General features: G+C 39.5%; 1 protein-coding gene across 2 annotated transcripts in view; it reads right to left on the reverse strand.

Moving 5' to 3' along the window:
* wdr7 (WD repeat domain 7) overlaps nt 1-20,429 on the reverse strand; it is a 100,838-nt gene that overhangs the window by 42,158 nt on the left and 38,251 nt on the right. For both annotated transcript variants that reach the window (XM_080874157.1, XM_080874156.1), the window contains exons 20-22: nt 15,748-15,866; nt 12,871-12,994; nt 7,977-8,090 (exon numbers count right to left, since the gene is read on the reverse strand). In XM_080874157.1, the coding sequence (XP_080730283.1) occupies nt 7,977-8,090; nt 12,871-12,994; nt 15,748-15,866 (357 nt within the window). The remainder of the gene's footprint in view (nt 1-7,976; nt 8,091-12,870; nt 12,995-15,747; nt 15,867-20,429) is intronic.

The raw sequence follows: 20,429 nt of genomic DNA on the forward strand, positions 1-20,429 counted from the left end.
TATGCAGTCTATGAGAAATGATCATATTTAATATGGAAATTGGTAGACTTTTATTGAGAATTTACATTTTAAAGTTGCCACTTTTTGTAACATTTGCCTGATTTATGCATCCTTCATTCTTGTACCTTTTCTGCATGAGGGAAAAAAAACAGTCTTGTGAGACATACAGTTTACTAGTTTTTTTCCTACTACTTCTCTAAATGGGCAGTCACTGCTTGACACAAGCAGCTGAAATCACTTTACAAAATGATACTTGTAAATATTGGCATGACATGCACTGTCAAAATCACTCATCCGCTCCTTCTCCATCCCTCCCTTTATCTACATATGGGGCCATTTCCATATAATCCGATTATACTTTCTGTGTTGTGTATTTCTGTGATGAGTGTAAGACCTCATCCTCTGAGGTGAAGCTTTAAACTGATCAATCTGATCAGTAATACCATCTGAACCTGCCCACGGGGCTGAAAACGCCACAAAGGCTGACTGTCTCTCCATCTCTCCATGTTTCTTTAGTCCTACAAATTTAAATTTTTTCAAGTTGCAGCAGATTTTTATCACTGATATTGTACATCTCACCCAGCTCAGCTCGTTTCAGGTCCATTACCAGATTTTCTTATATCAAGATCCGTCTCACCTCAGTGGGTTCACAACTTTCTCTGGAGAATACCAGTCTGAGTGACCAAGAAACATGACCATGCCGTCTATCCATTCACAACACACACACACACACACACACACACACACACCAAGGCCAGCGCTTTATCTTTGTGACACATTCATAAACCATGACACACACACAGAGACAGTCACACACACTCGGCAGGGTGGGGTGTGTGAAGGTGGGGGAGGGTGTGTTTCACACTGTAACCAAACTTTTATGGTACCATACTGTATAATATTACAGCTTTACTACTCTGAAATAAATCTGCTGTAACATTAAAAACAAGTGAATGAAGTATCCACGCCTCTCTGGTGATAACTTTTCACTGCTCGGCTTAAGTAAATTTTAACAGCAGCCTTCAGATGCCAAGAGAGGCTGTGGTATTTGCAACACATCTTTCCTGCAGTACTGTTTCCACTCCACAGCCAGCAGAAATACATTCCTGTACATTATTAATATTTGGACTACCTTTAATACAATAATATCCTCATACACCAGCTGGGTCCCTCACTGTGTAACACAGTAGGGACACAACTGTCTGAGACAATCACCGTGTTCGGAGTGGCGGCTCAGAGCATTTATCTCCCCATAAGTTCAATCTGTTCTGAGGAGAAATGTGATCTGACCCAAACGACCTCCAGGCTCGGGTATTAGATTAGCCAGGGAGGCTGACGTTTCAGATAACCAAATCAAAACTGGGCTAATGATGCCGAGAGGTGAGGGTCAGCCTGACCTTTGACCTCTGACCTCGATCACCGCTGCTGTGGACCCGTCAAAATGGTAAGAGAGGACAGAAATCCCTTCATACTCTGTGTTGTCCTGACCTTCCCTCCTCATAAACAAACTCATAGAAATATTTTATGATAATAATGCAAGATCAGCTGCATGATGTCAGTGTGTGAGGAATGGAGGGTGTTGGGGCTGCGTCCACCAACAACCTTTGACCTCCCTGGGGTCATCCCCTTCATCAAAATCCATGGGTGCGCTTATTTCTCAGTAGAGGCAGACTTCCCTCTAGTGTACTGTTCCAGGTTACCCACCACTGAACGACAGTGCAAAACCAAGAGAGACACCCACAGGATCTCAACACACTTAGCTGTTGATGTAAAACTATCAAATCCATGTTTTTATATACCGTAATTGTCGGGCTATAAGCCGCTACTTTTTGCACAAGCTTTGAACCCTGCGGCTTTTAGTCAGGTGCGGCTTTTCTATGGATTTTCCATGATTTTTGTGATATCGTAAGACGATTTGTTTTGTTTGTTCTGCTGTTGTACGGCACTACGTTGCCTGGCGGAAGGATCGGGGTTCAAGAGTGGTATGTTGGTCACATGTCCATCCGCCAGGCAACATAGTGCCGTACAAGTAGCGCGAAAAACAAACTTCAAAGTAGCGCTACGCGTTCAGCGGGAGTCGTGGATGACCAGCGGCGATAAACTTGCGAAAAGCAAGTTATGCTCAACACCACCAGTGGATTCTGACAGCGTGGAAAAGTGTGAAAACATCCACGATCACCAACGGATTTCGAAGGGCTGGACTGCTGCATGATGAAGAGGAGGACACCGCCACGGCCCTTCAGAGGGTGTTTGACTCTGACACTGACAATGAGGATTTCTTTGGTTTTGAAAGTGACAACGAAGGAAAGAAGCTGAGAGTGGATGACGAAGCCATCCTGAGCCTGTTCGTTTCCGACACTGGAGGAGAGGACTTTGGTGGTTTTAGTGCGCAGGAAGATGGTGGTGAATGACTGACTTTTCTTCTTGTTACAGCCGTGTCACTGCACCTGAGCCTAAAAGGTAGTCCGAATCTATTTTTCTGGTGTGCTGTAGGTTACTGTTATGTACTACATTTGTTACTCATTTATGAAGCACAGCACATGTGCAAATATGTACCCATAACTTGTTTTTCAAAATATTAATAAAAGGGGTGTGTCTCCAAACAGCCATCTCTTTCCTGACAATTCGCTTTGTGCATATTCTCTTACATATGATAAGTCAACATTGAAACACCTGCGGCTTTTGGTCAGGTGCGGCTAATGTATGTACAAAACAGGATTTTCCCCTGATTTTAGCTTGTGCGGCTAATATTCAGGTGCGCTTTGTAGTCCGGGAAATACGGTAATTATAAAAATGGTATTTCAGAATTAACCCAAGATAACTGCAGGTGGGACATTCTATATTTGTGCTTTATGACAAACTAATTAGCTTACTATAATGACAGTATGTATCGAGGTTATAGTTAACTAAAACTAAAAACTAGATGTGAAAAAAAGCTTTACTTAACTAAAATAAAATTAAAAAAAAAATAGACTTGAAAAAATTAGAGCTGCAAAAAATAAAAAAATAATAATAATGACAGCATTCCTGATGAGGCACTAAAGTATGTGTTTTTTGAGACTACAAAACTTTGAGTCAGCTGCTTTTAGCAAGTTTTGTGGGGTTCTCTGTACTGATTTTCCTAAATCTTGCTTCAGGGTCTGGAAACTCACAAGCTAAACTAAATTCATAAGAAAAAGTCAAAAAGACACGTTTTGAAGGACGACCTCTGCGTCAAAGATTTGGCAGTGGGACTGAAGTTGTTTGAGTCTGTGAAACTAGACTGCAGTCATTCAGGAAATAGCCAGGGCCCATAGGGCTGCCTTACACAGCATAACACAGTGAAATGTAGGAATTCTTGTATTACAATAACAACAAATGACCTTACTCTAATTGTTTAGATTCTTGGGCATGTTTTCCCACCAAAATGCCATGCCATCAGAGATTTAATGAACTAAATTCAAGTGAGTGTGTTGAGAGAGAGGGGAGGAAGAGGAGGCTGTGGATCCTAATGACATCCCCTGACACTGCAACGGACATAATTACAGGTGTGTGTGTGTGTGTGTGTGTGTGTGTGTGTGTGTGTGTGTGTGTGTGTGTGTGTGTGTGTGTGTGTGTGTGTGTGTGTGTGTGTGTGTGTGGCTGCGGCACTGAGCAACAAATGTTCTCACCTGCACATCCTGGTGTGTGTACATGTTGGTGTTTGTGTGTGCAAGTGTGTGACAGCAGACTGATGTGATGAGTCTATCGCCGTGGAAACAGCCTGCAGCCAAGTGATTTTGCTGCTGTAGACATCTCTGTCTTCTCCCCTTTGTCTCGTCCACTTCTCTTTTTTCCCCTTCACTCGTTTCATTTGCTTCACATTTTCTCCTAGCAAATCCAAAACATGACGAAAACCTCGAGTTCCCACAACCTCAAATGGCTATTTCTGTCTATACAAAACACAAAAACTCTATAATAAAACAAAACCCACAAAATCATCTTACTAAGTATCTGAAGTAAAATGTAATATTGCACATGCCCATGTGCAATATTACATTTTTTCCTGACATGAGCTAAACAATTACAGTACCACTGCTCACCATAAAGCTCCATATAAAGCTGTAAGACTGAACATAAAAACACTGCACATTAAGAGAGTATGTGTTAGTGTAAGTGTAGTCTGTATGTGCATGAACAGCTCTGATGGTTGATGGGATGAGCCTAAATTAATCCTAATTACATCTTCAGTCTGCCTTAAACCGTTTGTTCCCCTCTCTGGGCTCTGTATGATGTCACACAGAGCAGATATTCACTGAATGGTCACCTTGGGGACACAGCTCAATTGCAAATATGTAAAATATGCTGGAGCTAAAACCGATAACACAAACAGAAGATGAATTAGAGGGCTGCACTGAGTTCTACTATAAGATGGATAAAGGAATAATTCAAACTACTCTGGTAGAGTCAAAGTATAAAAACATAGAGATGGAAATAAGCGTCACAGAGTGAAATCAGCAGTGCAGCTCCATCGAGTTAGTGTCATGTTTTGTTTTTTTTTGTAAAAGTTTCGTGAAGCTGCACAGAGCACACGAGGAAAACAGGAAGTCATGGACAGAAATGACAGACCGCATGCAGACAAAATGTTCCACTCTGTGCAGACTCACAATTTGTGAATTCTTGAGGTAAAACCCGTTTGCCAACTTTTAACATGAAGCAACGGAAATCATACACACATGTAGGGCTGTTCGATATAATGAAATATATCGGATGACGATATAAAAACATCTATCATTTTGTTTTACGCTATCGTTTGTTTCGTGGTGTCGCAAAATAAACTGTTTACGGCAATATTTTTTCATCGTTTTGATGGTCACTGTAGTGGCTATATTAATTTCTCTTATAATCCTTATCTTTATAATCTCTTCTGCTATTTGCATGTTCTTTACTGTAAATTCCTAAGTTAATTTGTAAATTTTTGTAGTAAATTGTAAATATTGTAGAACTTTTCTTCTGTCATTTAATGGTCGGGCATTGTACAGCTACAAGCATTTCACCCCCATGTCATACTGTGTATGGTTGTGTGTGTGTGTGACAAATAAAATTTGAATTTGAATTTTGAATTTGAATTTAAGTTCTCTCTTTCTCTTATATTTAATATGACCACACTACTGACAGACAAGCGCCTGTTTTTATGTGAAGTCTTTAGCAACAACGACAGTAAAACCATCGCGTGTCCGCTTGTTTATTTTCCACATAAACCTTTCACAATAAAGCTCAAGATCCTTTTGAGACGTTTCAAAAGAAACTGAATCACGTGAAAGAGTATGCAGAGTAGTTACGAATGAGAAGCAAAAAAGAGCCATCAGGTGTTAAAAAATAAACCTCAGACTCAATAGTTAGAACAGGCTTTTCCCCGCAGCATGCTGTGTAATAAATACTCAAAGAAAACTGCGGCTGTTACAACTTATGTCTAAAAATATTCAGTTTCATGCATTGGTTAAGACGCTCAACTCCAGGTACACGACGCTCAGCTGGAAACACTTCACGCAAGTCGAGCTGCCCGAGATTCACAGAATTTACAGAAAATGTTACATTTTTGTGATTTATATCGTTATCGGACAATGGATGTATATGATTATATCGGGATATGAGATTTTGGTCTCATCGCACAGCCCTACACACATCATTTTTCATATGAACCCATTCAAATTATAACTGCAATTTCAGTACATGGTAATGTTAAATACCGTGTAGAAATCCAAGTAGTGAGTTTATATACACTGAAAATATTTATATGACAGGTTTCCAAATGGAGAGTGCGTTCATTCATAACAATGTTAAAAAGTTCAATTATAAAAACCACAAAAGAAACAAAGAGGCAAAAGTTCTTCCTCCACAGAAGAATAAGGTTCAGGTTGCTCTGTGTTTGAGGTTTCTGCTAACAGATTTAATCCTGCAGAGACCGAATGAAAAGAGAAAAAAAAAAACAACCCACAGCTGTCAATAAGAGAAAAACGAGCTGAGAGAAATGATAAATTGTCAGACACATCTGTGATATTGACTGGTCTGAGAGAAGGATGGAGGATGGAGGGAAGAGGAAAAAAGGTGGTGCAGACAGTGAGACAGCGTTAGGCACTGGGTTTTTTTCTTTATTACAGAAATGAATGTCTTTAAAATATTTAGACAAATGAGTCAATCCTGCTTTATTGTTCTGTGATTCTGGATGCAAAAACTGCTGATGTGTAGGAAGAAAAATAGAAATGCAGTGCTTAAATGTGTTTATCTTAGAGTGGAGAATCGTTCTATGTGTGTGTCTGTCACAGTTAAACATTCAGGGTATATGTGGCAAGGATAAATGGACTGGAAAGTGTGTGCATGTGTGTTTTTCTACCTGTACTGCAGGTGTGAGTTGTTTCCTGGGGAGAAGTGCTTCTCACCTTACTGTGTGTGTGTGTGTGTGTGTGTGTGCTACACTAAACTGCTTTTAACACCATGCAGGTCACAGTGCACGGGTATTACATGCAGGCATTGATTAGGACATGCGTGCACACAAACACTAATGCTTATCCTCCACTCAGAGTCAGCAGAGCAAAACACCTGAATTCAGCTGGAGATAAATAATAAATGACTTCTTCATGTTTTTTTGGAATCAAACCAGATGAGACTTCTCAGGTCACGGAGGGGAAAAATGAGCCCTTAATTGTAATCCTCAAACACCGGAGATGTTCACGAAGAACAGAAGAAAGTCTGAAGAGGTTAAAGCTACAGCATCGTATGAAATGGGTTTCAGCTTGTGATCATGGGACAAAGCAGGGATGCTTCAAGAGACTTGAATTTCCTTGTCAAATATTGCGTGGGTATTTGCTGAAATTTTAATCTGCACACACAAGATTCACATTAGATTGCAGAGTGTGGTCACTGTTCTTTCTTTCCTTGGAGGTCAGCATCCACACGGCAACTCGTTGGCTGATTATGGCTGACTTCACATCACAGAGAGATAGCTAGGCTGCTGGTTTTTTAGGACAGTGTTCAGAGTTTTGCACAGAAAGCAGCTGGACGTTCTAGACAAAACTGTCACTGCCTTCTAAACTACGACTGCAGCAATATGCTAGTGACCAAAGCAATCCGCAACTTTTAACAACTGGAATAAACGGTAGATGCACTTGGTCTTATACAGTCCTGTTCTACTCTAATTGAGCCCTCATGCCAATGAACGAATTGCAGAGCATAGTGGTGTTCAGTATCATGCCCAAGGATACTGTGGCATGCAGAGATTGAACCACCAACCCTCCAGTTACTAGATGACCCTCCTCTTCCTTCCTGAGCCCAATGCAGTCTCATGACCAGTGGTTGCCAGATGATTGCAGACCAGTCGTACCTGTGCAACTGGATCCTGATCCACTTTATTCAACATTGTCACTACACATGACTGCAAAACCTCAATAAGTAGCTGAGCAGTAGTAACTTTCCTTCTTTCTTTTTCTCTCATCTATATCATTTGGCTAAGAATTACACTTTGGATCTCTGCGTTTAAATAAATGAATGGCCTGGTCTTCACAATTCACAAAAAAACCCAACAAGCGAGGCCGCGAAAGGTGAACTGCGATATAGTGAGGGAACACTGTACCCTGTGTGTACCCACTTAAATAGACGCAGTAGGCTATTATTAAAATCATTAACTTCTACAGTTACAAAGCCCATCACATCAAAAATTGGAAACCTGGCCCACTCCCAGTATACCATAAGAAAAATGAGCTTTACCAACTAAAATTTCTGGTTCCAGCTAGCAGTGAAAGCATTCAAAGCATTTATTTTTAGATGTTTACAGTCAGTCTAAGGCAACTTGATGAGTGTGGGAACAACCAATTCAAACCACGACCAACCAAGTTGCAGCTCTACAGTTTCTATTATTTACTCCTGAGATGGGTAAAAAAAACAAAAAAACAAAGAATACCAAAGAAGTGTGCGTACTTTAATCCTATTTTCCCTGCTTAGAAAGAAATTTGTGCTCTTACCTGCTGTGATGTCATCATCAGTGACATCCATTTCCTCCTCAGGAGCCTTGGTTTCTACTGGCTGAGCCTCTGGTGGCGGCAGGGCTGGAGGGGGAGTGTCGGTGGTTGTTCCAGCTGAGGAGAAAGAGACAAAACGGTTCAGTGCAGTCCGTCCAACGAGCACAACCCAGGTTACTATTATAGATATAATTTACACATCTCCCCTCAGTGCATCATAGCAATTATAAAGTGCATGCAGTTCGATAATTTAACCATTAAAAACTACCCCACTGGATTCAGAAAAAAAATGTTTATATTAAATTTAGGCAGTAAAAAGTACCCCAGTAGAATGTAGTTTACTGCTCAAATCTTTTAGATTAAGCCAATAAGATAAATTTGTCAATAAAATTTACTGTGACAGATTTAAGTAATAAAAACTACTCTGATAGATTTACACAGAAAAACTATGCAATTACTCAGTAAAAACTACGCAGATAGATTTAAGCAGTAAACCAAACCCTATTAGATGTAGTCAATAATAACTACACCACTAGATTTAATCAATAAAAACTACTTTGACAGAAACCAGTTGAATTAAGTTAGTTTCATGTCTGTGAACGTGACCGAACAGGTTATTCGTGACCATTTCACATTGTGCCATGAGATCAGGCTCACTGATGTCACCGACCATCAGCGTAATGGTTTGAATGTCTGTATGTCAGGATGCTCTCCACTGCGAGTTTCTGTTCTGGTCCTCATTGTTGTTATGATCAAGTTAACTGCTCTGGTTAAGCAGCAAATAAAGGCTTATTGGACGTCCTCGTATAAGCAGAATGAATAGAAACACATGGACACACACAAGGACAGGGACACGCTTTTATTTAGCGTTTTCATTTAGCTCTTATCTCTCTGTTGGCAATTAAGAGTGGCTTTTCATTAGCGGCCGGCACTAATGAATGACACTGTGCTAATGAATGAAGCAGCTTAAGGTAACAGAGTCGGCACAGGGCTAATCTCTGGGAAAACAGCCTGCTTAATGAATTAAGAACCACAAAACGCTTATCAAAAACGAAGAAAGCAAAAACAAAGAAATATATTCCTCTTCCTTTTTTTTAAAGAAAAAAAAATGTAATTAACAAAAAAAGAAAAAGTTAAATGGCACAGTTTCATAAGGCTTCTTCAGTACACCAATAAAATTAACTGTAATTACACTGTGTGTAATTACATTGATTAATCCAGGTTAACATGTGCTTCATGTTCCAATTAACCTGCTCACACACACAGCTGACAGCTCAACATAATGACTTCGTATCACACACCCACACACACACACACACACACACACACACACACACACGGTGACAGAAGGCCAATACACAGCCCGGCAGTTGATTACCTGTCTCTGACATTAAAGTGATAAAAACTTAATTGGATTTAATTAAAACATAACTGATGTTTTACTGTGAATGAACAAAAGGCCTGCGGAGAGCGAAAAAAAACAAAAACAACCCTCGCTTCAGTTTCTATTTGCATGTTTCCCTCTCTGAGCAGGCGGTTTCACGCCACAGATAATGGTGGTTACATCCATCTTTTATATACAGTCTGTGACCCTTGAGGCTGCTGCTTGGCCTGAAGGTGGCCCAGTTCTCGTGTTCTGCATCTCCAGCACACACATCGTGCACACCAGCTGGGCTATAACCTCCAACTTAACTGTCCTGGTTGGAAGAATGAAAATGAGAGATACAAGAGCTGAGGGAGAAGAAGAAAGAGGAGGAGAGGGAAGTGGAGGAGGGGTGGCGAAGGAGGGGAGGAAAAGGAGGGGAGAAGAAGGAGGGGAGGAGAAGGAGGCGTTCTGCCCTGCTCCAAGGTCAAGCTTGTCATGTCAGCCATGACACATTGCTCCCAGCATGCCTTGTTAACCTCCAGGACCTCCTCCTCCTTGTCCTCCTTCTCTTCGTTTCTTCTGACTGTTGCTCCCTGTATTCATGTTTGAGACCCACACTTCCTGTTCTTCTCCTGTTTCCCAACCTCTACTGCTCTTTCACTATAGTTTTAAATCATCAGGAGAGATTCATCTAAAGGAGGACTCACATAAGGATGACTGGAATATTTTTAGTTCAGATCTGTCTTATATAAGATGATGCAAGGGAGTTTCATCTTCAGCCTCTATTGTTGTGCTGTAGTCCTGATATTTTAACTTTGCACTACAATGTTTCTGCTTGCTTGATTCTGTGTTTTAGACATAAGAAGGAAGAGAGGAAAAAAGGTTTGAAGAGATGAGAGATGAAGAGAAATGGAATGGATGATTGAGGCACTAAAACCTACTCCAGTAAATTTAGGAACTACTATGTCAGATTTAGTCGATAAAGACTACTCCATTAGATTAAGGGACTGAAAACTACTCTTAGATTTAGGAAGTAAAAACTACTCTTTACTTCCTAAGTCTAATTGAGTAATCTGTTAGATTTAGGAAGTAAAGACTACTCCGTTAGATTATGGGACTAAAAACCACTCACTACTCACTAAATCTAACCAAGCTGCTACTTGGTTAGATTTAGGCAATATTACTGACCATCTTTAGGGACTAAAAATTTGTGAATTACATGTAGGAAACGATCATGATTTTTGATGATTTTTAGACACTTTCATGCTCTTGAACATGAAGAAACAGGGTTTTCAGTGTGACTATTTACAGAAAAGCTGGGAAAAATGTGTAGGAAAGGATGAAGGAAAAAAGGGAAGACGCAAGAAAGAGGGGGGAGAGGGAGACTTTGAACAGCAGGTTGATTGGAGTTAAAAAAAAAAAAAGTAACAATCTGGATGTTCGAGGTAGACTGAGAAGCAACAACGGAGAAAAGCAAGAGAGAAAAGGGGGAAACAGAGTGCTCTTCAGTGATCAAAGAAACAGCTGCTTCACATATCCACCATTTGACCCTGAAAATTGGAACAAGGAACAAAGCTCAGGGACTTTGGTTAATGAAGTGTGTGTGAATATGAGAGCTGTGTGTGTGTGTGTGTGTGTGTGTGTGTGTGGTCCCTCAGTACCCTGCCTCACAGCTCCTGTAGCTATGAAAGACCTGTTTTCAGTTTTTGTTTTGTTTGTTTGTTTTAATTGTTAACAGCAGCTTTGCCACTCATGGCTTTCCAGATATAACCAGACCTCCCGTCTGCAGGTAAACAGCTCCACGCAGCCACTTTCTGATGATAAAACTACTTTCCCAAAACAATGTGCTGCTCCACACCATCACAGCAGTGATGATGGAGACTCTGTGGACAGTTCATTTCTTCCTCTGAGTGGAGGTTAACAGCCCCTGTTTTCTCCGTGTTAAAGCCTTTTAAACACTTCCAGGAGAGCTGAAAGGTCAGGCACGGCTGCTGCTGTTTGTGTGTGTGTTGTCAAGTTGGCTCCCTGCTGCGACGGAGGGACTCGGCTCAGTGACATTTCCTCTGCACTTAAGCCTAACAGATAAATACAGGCGACTCTCTACCACACTGGTCAGATAGCACAGGTCTCACTAAAGGTCTCATCCCACCCTCGTGCACTCTGACAGTTTGGTCAGAAACATACACACGAGTAACCTACTGAGATAATTTTCATGGTAGGGGTGGTCATAGCCATCCAAATAGCAATAACATGGATAGTAGCTGATATTGTCAGCTACTATCGTGTCCTCTCGTTTCCAAAATAGTTAGATTTGTGTCTCTAGGACAAACAGTAAACGACTTATGGTAATTGATGAAAAACACTCAGACCCAAATTTCTGAGATGTGTTTTGCTGAAGGTGCTGGTCAGCATCTTTACATCTTTACTAACAGTAGAAAATCATTTAATCAGTTAATCAATGGGTTTTGTGCAGAGAAAAAAGTTTGGGTTTTAAGTTACGGTAATTACTGTAAACCAAAGACTGATCCAAGAAGAGCCTCAGGGTTCAGAGGACGTCTCCAGAGGATTCAAACACATCTCCGACTGTCCCCTGGAGATCCAGGATTTCCAGGACCAGCAGGAGTCATCTTTCTGCCTTTTCCAGTCCTGCTATGCAGCACACAGCTCAAATTCAATGACCCTTTAACCTCCTTTTCCACCCGCCTCCATTCTCCCTCATCCCTGGAGGTCACCAGTCCATCACTCCCCTACACATAGGCACCACCCCTGCCTGCGGTACTGCTGTGGTAACACAACACTGACCGGTGCCCGTTTCCACGGCAACTGTTCCCCCGAGAAACCCTTAGCATCCTCAGCAACCACAGGGCGACTCCTGAACACACACACACACACTGCATTTTAGAGCGCCGTTTCTAGTAAAAGAACGTAGAGATTCACCTTTCTTCCCATCAGCAGGTCTAACTATAGACAGAGAGGGAGACCAGGGAATAGACAGAGCCGGAGACAGAGTGGCAAAGCAAGAGAGACGGCGGTAAAGAGAGACGGCACTGACAGCTGCAGAAAGAAATCACCAATCAGAGTGGTTTGTGCGCCGCTATTGTGAGATATTCGTTAAAAATTTAGATGAGCTGGACAATGCTATACACGGCTTTAAAAGTCATCTTAACATATTAACAAGACTAAAAAAAAAAGAAAAAAGAAACTGAGGTTGGTCCTTGGTTCAGCCTCCAAGTTCATTTTGTCTGAAACAGGCTACTTTAGCTTCCTTATAGTTCTCTACGACATTACAGAGAGCCAAGAGTGAAGGAGACGGAATACCTTTATTTCCCTTTTTTGTTTTTAGAAATTCTGCTAGGAAACTGCTGTGGATATTTTTTTAGTAGTAGTTTAGTAGTAAAATTGGTAGTAGTACTAATTTTTTAGTAGTAGTAACCAATACTGATACAAATACCTTGAACTTATAAAGGCACCTTATAAAAGGGACCGCATCATATCACGATTGATTTGATTAGCACACAAAGTGATACTTACGGGAGCTGACTGTGTCGACATACTGGGGCAGGTATGGAGCCCACATGTCAATGGTTTCTTTGCGTCCTGACTGGCCGATCCTCCTCAGTTCAGCCAAGAGAAGAGCTTGGGCTGCTTCTCGTACCTGAAACCACAAACACACTAAATCACTGTGAATTAAAAACAATATCACATGTTATTATTTACCGTATTTTCCGCACTATAAAGCACACTTAAAATCCTTTAATTTTCTCAAAAATCGACAGTGCGCCTTATAATCCTGTGCGCCTTGTGTATGAATTCTGGTTGACTTGACCTCGAACAGATTTTATGTAGCACACGGCGCTCAAACATCTGTCAAAAAAATGTTTTAGTACGACTTTGGTAAGCTATGAAGCCGCACCGCTTGATGGATTGTCGGAGCATTACAACTACCATAGTCAGGAGCCTTGCAGAGTAATCTGGGTCCAAAACTCGGTCTGCTTCAGGTCCCAAAGTCAAATGAACCCTGCGGCATCACTGAGAGTTAAAAACTGTCTAAATTTTTCATCTTTACTAAAATGATCAGCATTGCTGCTTTACCAAGTGTAGCAATTAAGCTTAACATTCAGGCATGAAAACATAATTTATTAAATTAAACGGAGTTAGCAGGAAGTAGTTTCCACCTAAACATGATATAGCATGTTCTGACTGAGAGATTTCTGAAAGATTCAAACGTACAGCTCTGCTATCACTTCCAACATAAATGAAGACAGGAAACTAAACAGCAGTGACGTTTGTAGGGTTACTGAAGTTGGGCTAGCTGGTATATAATGATGTGCTATGTGATCGCTAGTGACACAGCTATGTTAGCATAGCATAAACAGTGAAGCTGGAGGATGAATGCTAACTTTTTTCCACTTGATAAAAGTTAACATGAGGGTTTCTTATGGTTAGGGACAAATGTAATCGCATGGCAGGATGCTGTAAACGGACCAAACTTCAGTCAGGAGAACAACTGAGATTATTCATCCACAATACGAGGTTAGTCATTAATTTACTGCAACAACATGGGAATAGAGCAGCTGCGTGAGAATTCAACATTAATGAATCAAAGGTACGGAAGTGGAGGAAGCAGGAAGAATGAGTTGAGTAAAGTTTGACTTATCTGACTGTTTTGTTTCGCTTAATGCGCCCATGCACATTAATATTGATCAAATCAAATCTATTTATTTATATAGCACTTTTCACAGGATAAAAACCACAAAGTGCTTCACAGTAAAATCTCTTACGAAAAAAAAAAAAAAAAAAGATTCCTTCTGTCATTATATCTAATACACTCTTAGTGAGAAAGCAGAAACAGAGTCAAAATGTAACCAGTGACCTCAATGTGGACGAGATGGGCATTTTAACCACCACATCAAACCTGCTGCTTTGAGTTACACAATACTTTTTACTAGATCCTGATTTCTGTGTGGATGAACTGTTGCATAAATTAAGAACATTTTAAAATATAGATATGACAAACACAAATAGAGCCATTAAAAGTAAAGATTCATAGATGACCAACTCCACTCCATTCAAAGTTTAAAGTGGTCCAAATGGCACCAACCCCAGGATGTGTAGGGATGCCTGTCAATAAAAATGGCCACACCCCTAAATTTAAGTCTTAATAAAAATCCAGTTGGATGAGTTATTAAGAAAAATTCACACCCTGTAATGTTTTTTATGAAGGGAAAACTGAACAAAATTTATGTCTGTATCAGGCTATAAACAGCTTTATTTATGCTGTAAAGCTGGATTTTTAAACATGGGAGTCTATGCAACCAGAGATGAGCAGTAATGTGTTACTGTAATCCAATTACTTTTTTCAAGTAATGAAAAAGTAAACAGTAATTAGATTACTGTTGCTTTCCCGTAAGCACGCTGCATTACTAAACTGTGATTTTGTTTGTGAGTGTCTCATGACAATGATGTACGAGCGTGCGGCGTCCGTGGCAGCAACAGACATGTGTAGATCAACAATGGATAATATGGAGTGCGGGAGAGAGTACGACCGTGCAGAGTTTAAGCTTGGAAGTACTGACATTACTTTGAGCTTGACCCGTAAAAAGTGACAAAACCACTAGCGTCCGCTCTACACTCTGCGTGGTAAGAAAACTTATTTCTACAGCAAAAAATTTAACTTCAAATCTAAGCAAGCACCTAGCACGCTGCCACGGGAATGTGAAATTCACAGAAACACTGCTGTGGTACCGGGAAAACCTGCACCGGTCCCACTCCTGCTAAACAGGAGAAAAATAGATTTAAGAGCGATAGGACTTAGAACTACTGAATCTTTGATTTTATTTAATTTTTGCTGTGTTTTATTTGCATCTATTTGAAAGGGTGAGTGTAAGCATTTAAAAAATTTTTATTTTATATGTTGGAATATGTTTAAATGTTAAACAAATTTCTTCAAATCAAAGACTGCTGCATATAATTTAATTTTTGATTATGCAATGTGCATAAAGTTAAAAGGTTAAAACTAATTAAAAAAGCCTTTAAAATAGACTTTTTCATTTGGTTCACTTTTATACGATAGATTATGCAGAAACAATAGAATTGGGCTGAAAAGCCAATTGCTTTATTACTTATTCAGGTTGTGTATCATGTTTTTTTTAAAAGTAACTATGTAATAAAGTAACTAATTACTTTTGAAAATAAGTACTCAGCAAAGTAATTGGATTACTTTCTTGGAGAAGTAATAATTAGTAACTCATTACTATTTTGAAGTAACTTGACCAAAACTGATGGCGACTGACTCACTTTTTTTTTTTTAGCTTGCCTCAAGTGGCCGTTAGAGGAATTGCAGTTTTTTTTTTTTTTGTTTGTTTTTTCAATTTTGACTCAATTTTTCCTTGATGGCATCATACATACCTCCAGACAGCGGTCCTGCCATCTCCTCGCCAGCATCTCCAGCAGTGGCGGTCTGAACTTGTCCAAGCCAAGTAGGTCAGGGAGCATCACGCAGTGCATGGCCGCCAGCTGGCTCCATCCTGCACAAACAATCACAACCACACACACACCAACACATTTTACACAAACAGTCAGAAAAACTACAAGAACAAGTTAAAGTCTCTCTAATGCTATTGCTGTCAAATAGAAACACGGTTTTTAATGCAGTGCCTTGAAAAGGTATCCATACCCCTTCGAACTTTTCCACATTTTGTCAACCATGAACTTGAATGTATTTTATTGTGATTTTGTGTAACAGACAAACGCAAGGCATGGAATGGAGTGTATGTGTTCACAGTCGCTCTCCATCCAATCTGACTGTACTGGAGCTATTTTGCAAAGAAGAATGGGCAAATTGCACTCTAGATGTTCAAAGCTGGTGGCGACATACCTCAAAAGACTTGCAGCTGTAATTGTAGTGACAGATAGTTTGAGAAAGTATCGACTCAGGGGGCTGAATACAAATGCACAATATGAACAGATGCCCCCGATCCAGTGTTGTGTTTGTGTATCACACAAAATCCCAGTTAAGTACTTTTAAGTTTGTTGTTGTAACATAACAAAATGGAAAAGTTCAAGGGGTTACTAGGTTTTTGAAAGCCTTGAAAGTAATTTTTTTTTTCTTGTTGTTGTTGTTGTCGTCATTTTAAATCGTGGCCAAAAAACAAACTTCAGTGTCTTCTTGAGTCATCCTTGCAGAGAAAGAACATACTTAACTCACCATTTTAGTCTTTAAAAGTACATTAAAAAGTATTTTTAAAAACTTGTTTCCATGTGACAGCACTGACTTCCAAAGGAAAGAAAGAAAGACAAAAAAAAAAAAAAAAAAAAATCACAGTAACAACAGTCAAACACGGGATGAGAATATTATCGACAACATTATCTGCAGTCTTGGTTAGAGCAAACAAAATTTTTTCTGCTAACCAGAGTCTGTCTGATGGAGTAAACAACAGGTATACAAAAGCCTTGTCACGATACCTTGGCATGATGAATTTAAGTGTGTGTTCTCAGCTACATGTGGGTTTTTACTTGATAACAAAAAGAAACACTGAAGGCTTTCACAATAAATGGCAGACACTAAAACGCTCCGTTTCTCAGTTGTGTGACAAAAACATTCAAAATGTCTTGGTATCGCTTTATAAGGGCTCAAAACAATGGCATATATTCATATTTCTGACCATACACCAAAGATATACACATCACCTCTTACTCATCTGTGACTTTAACTTTTTATTTGCAGATACTCAACATAAATCAAGCACCTTAATCACATATATTGGATTAATATATGGTTTCTGGACATGATGCATGTCTATGAAATGCACTTGTGTGATGGAGACTGAATGGCTGTTAGGCAGGAAAGAAATTTCATACAAATTTCTTTGCTGGGGGAACCGTATAAACTTACCTCCACCAATGAAATATCCAGATATTACAGAAAAAATAAAACGTTATTACAGAAATACTATGTAGAGGTTGACAGACTAAAGATTTCATCATATGTGACAGATATATTATAATAACTATTTTGTTTATAACATAGGAAATCAAAGCAATCAGAATCAGTCAACCTCCACATACAAATATGAATCACTGCCTTGCAAAAACTGCAGAAATTTGAATCAATTCTAGTTCCCAAAATAAAATTTTACTCCTGTTTTTTTTTTTTTTTTGTTAGTTTGTTTTTTAAAATCAGACTGAACTTTGGCTTGAGGATTCATTTGGTTAACAAAGAAGCATAAGCTGCTCCAGGACTGTACTCACAGGCAGCTGGCAGCATCCATTTCATATATGAGTCCTATTAAAAAGGTCAACAGCAACAACAAACAACCTCCAAAAACAATCTCCATTAACGAGTTTGTTGGTTTGTTGACAACCAATGAACTTTTGGAACAAAGCTATGCTCATCAAGGTCCCCTCCTTGTCATGGACCAGTCAGAAAATCAAATGGTGCAGAACTAACTTATATTTGAAGAACAACGAGAGAAGTGCCAAAAAATTTGAATTGTTACCTGGAGGGAATGAAGAGGAACCTGTTAATGTTTACAAGAAGAGACCAGAGTAAAAATTGTTTTGTTTTTTTCCTAAAGGGTTTTTATTTCAATAACGTATTGGATATGCTGCTTTTAGTTTTATTTAGGTTGCATTAGTTGGGTTTATGGGCTTCGTGTTACCACAACCACCTTCTAGGTGAACTGCTGCCGACAGGACAAGCTTCAGGACAAATCAGGAACAAAGCTGTGGAAGTCCAATGAAAGTTAGTGAGTGTGTGTGTGTGTGTGTGTGTGTGTGTGTGTGTGTGTGTGTGTGTGTGTGTGTGTGTGTGTGTGTGTCACTTTGTTCTCTGTTAACTGTATCTACTATCTACTACAACAACTACTAGTGTAGTGTTAATTTGTTTTGCTATTACTGCAACTGCTAGTGGTAATACATATTATAGTACTTATAAACAGCATAAAAGCAACAAAGGAAGAAATTAGTTTTTGCAGGGCAGCGTTTCTGACTAAACAGCTATTGAAATAAAAAAATATATATATTCCTACATGTACTGAGAAAGAATGTGACACTGTGAGCATGCTTGCTGTCTCCCATTTGTTTTAGTGTACAAAAAAGTTAATTAGCTTTGAAAAGGAACTTGTATTCCCTTGAATTCCCTTAGACATCACAAATAATCTTTGAAAAACAAACAAAAGAACACATTCATCATATGTGTGGGAGTGAGAGCAAGCCTCCATGGTGAAATCCAAAATCCTGTTTTTTAGAAAAAACAACAAAAAAGGTTCATACAAGAAGGAAAGGAAGGAGAGCAGTAGGCTCTGACACCAGAGAAACTCCAACCACAAGTCCATGTAAAAAAGAAGCCTTAAAATCAATAATGCAAAATTTTAGTTAGCTTTCAGTTCTCTGTGTTTTTTTGTTTGTTTTTAAACGCAATTTTCCATATTGCATCTGTTTAAAAATAAATAAATTTTTAAAAAAAAATTTAATAAAAAAAAACAAAAACAAAAAACAGTGAGGTGGGTGTGCTGGTGTGCATTTTGCTTTCCTTTTTGATTTTTTTGTTTGTTTGGTTTTTTTTTTTTTTTTTTTTTTTTTTAAATCTCCTCAGTGAAACACTCAGGTGGAAATAGCAAGCATGCAAACAGCACAGAGACACTGGAACATCAAGACATGTGGACATTCAGACAGGCGGTAGAGACAGTAGAAACGGAGCAGGACTGTATGTTACTGCCAACAGCTGGGAATAATAGAGACAACACTAGGGCATAAGGATTGTTTTCAGTGCACACTCAACTCTGTCAGTTCCAAATAACAGTAAAGTCAGCCTGTTTGCAGACGACACCACTCTTTATTGCACCAAATTTAGGAAAAGCATTAAATCATTTTAGAGCTGCTGACATGTTAGCAGCTTCTTGTGGAGTATTTCACATTTACAAATCATTAAATTTGTAACAGATTGGCCCAGAATTGCAATTTCAACAAAATTGCAAAGTGCAAGGCTTGGAGAAATAATCACTTGCTTGGTAAGCCAGATTTTACAAATTTACTCTACCTCTTCCTATGCAAAGTTTTTTGTGACATGCAGATTAACCTAATTCCTTCAACTGACTGGGCTGAAAGTGGACTAAACAGGTAAAAAGATAGCAGCGCTGTAGACAAAAAGGACATAGGACACTCAGGGAAAAAACTAAACACAACAAAAATGGAGCTAGATACCAAAACTGGCTGCAGTGGAAAACAGGACTGGTGCAAGAGAAGAGAAATGAGGTGATCCAAGGCGAGGTGAGGGATTATAATCACATAAAGAGAAAAGTCAAGAGAGATAAGAAGAAAACACTAAAAGAGGGAAGGTCAGAGAATAACTCATAAAAGAAAAGAAATTAGGGGGACAGATTCAAATAATAAAAAAGGACAGGAGGCAGTGAAAAAGATCTGGGAAGCAGAAGAAGGCTCTGAGACTTTTCCTAAGTGGCAGCCGTCAGTTCAGTCAGTACCTTCGTTGACTGAGAGGATGTTATGAGAAGCAGGCCCGGGGCTGGGGTAGCCAGGAGCCCCCTGAGGGAGTCCCCCAGGGGCTCCCAGAGCCCCAGCAGAGGCGGCAGCAGCAGCAACGGTGTTGGCTGCAGGAGCTACAGCAGCTTGTAAAGGAAGAGAAGGAAAGAAATAGTCAAGAAGGAAAGAACAGTTGAGAAAGATGTGAATATATTAAGTACCCAACAGAGAGAAGAGACAAGCAGTTTGACAGGAGGGAAGAAGAAATGAAGTTACAACAAAAGAACAGCAGAAAAAAAGAGAACAGCTAGAGGTTAGAAAATAATGTTTCCTTTTCAAATTGAATTAAGTTCTTCTGCTTGAAAATATGCAAATAAAAGTAAAATCAAAGTAGTTCATCTTATTTGGTAAACAAAAGAAAAATGTGAAAATGGCCTTGATAACCAAAGGATTGGAAATAATGGATCAAAGGCTAACATTAGTGTTTAGCTATGTCAAATTTCCCCACAGATAGGATAAAACGTGGACGTAGCGAGCCAAGTCATAATATTGAGCCTTGTTTTGAAATGGGGTGCCTAATTTTTCCAAATAAACTCACCTAGATACTAACA

This window comes from Rhamphochromis sp. 'chilingali' (genome assembly GCF_963969265.1).
Source record: "Rhamphochromis sp. 'chilingali' genome assembly, chromosome: 2".
NCBI classification, from domain to species: Eukaryota; Metazoa; Chordata; class Actinopteri; order Cichliformes; family Cichlidae; genus Rhamphochromis; species Rhamphochromis sp. 'chilingali'.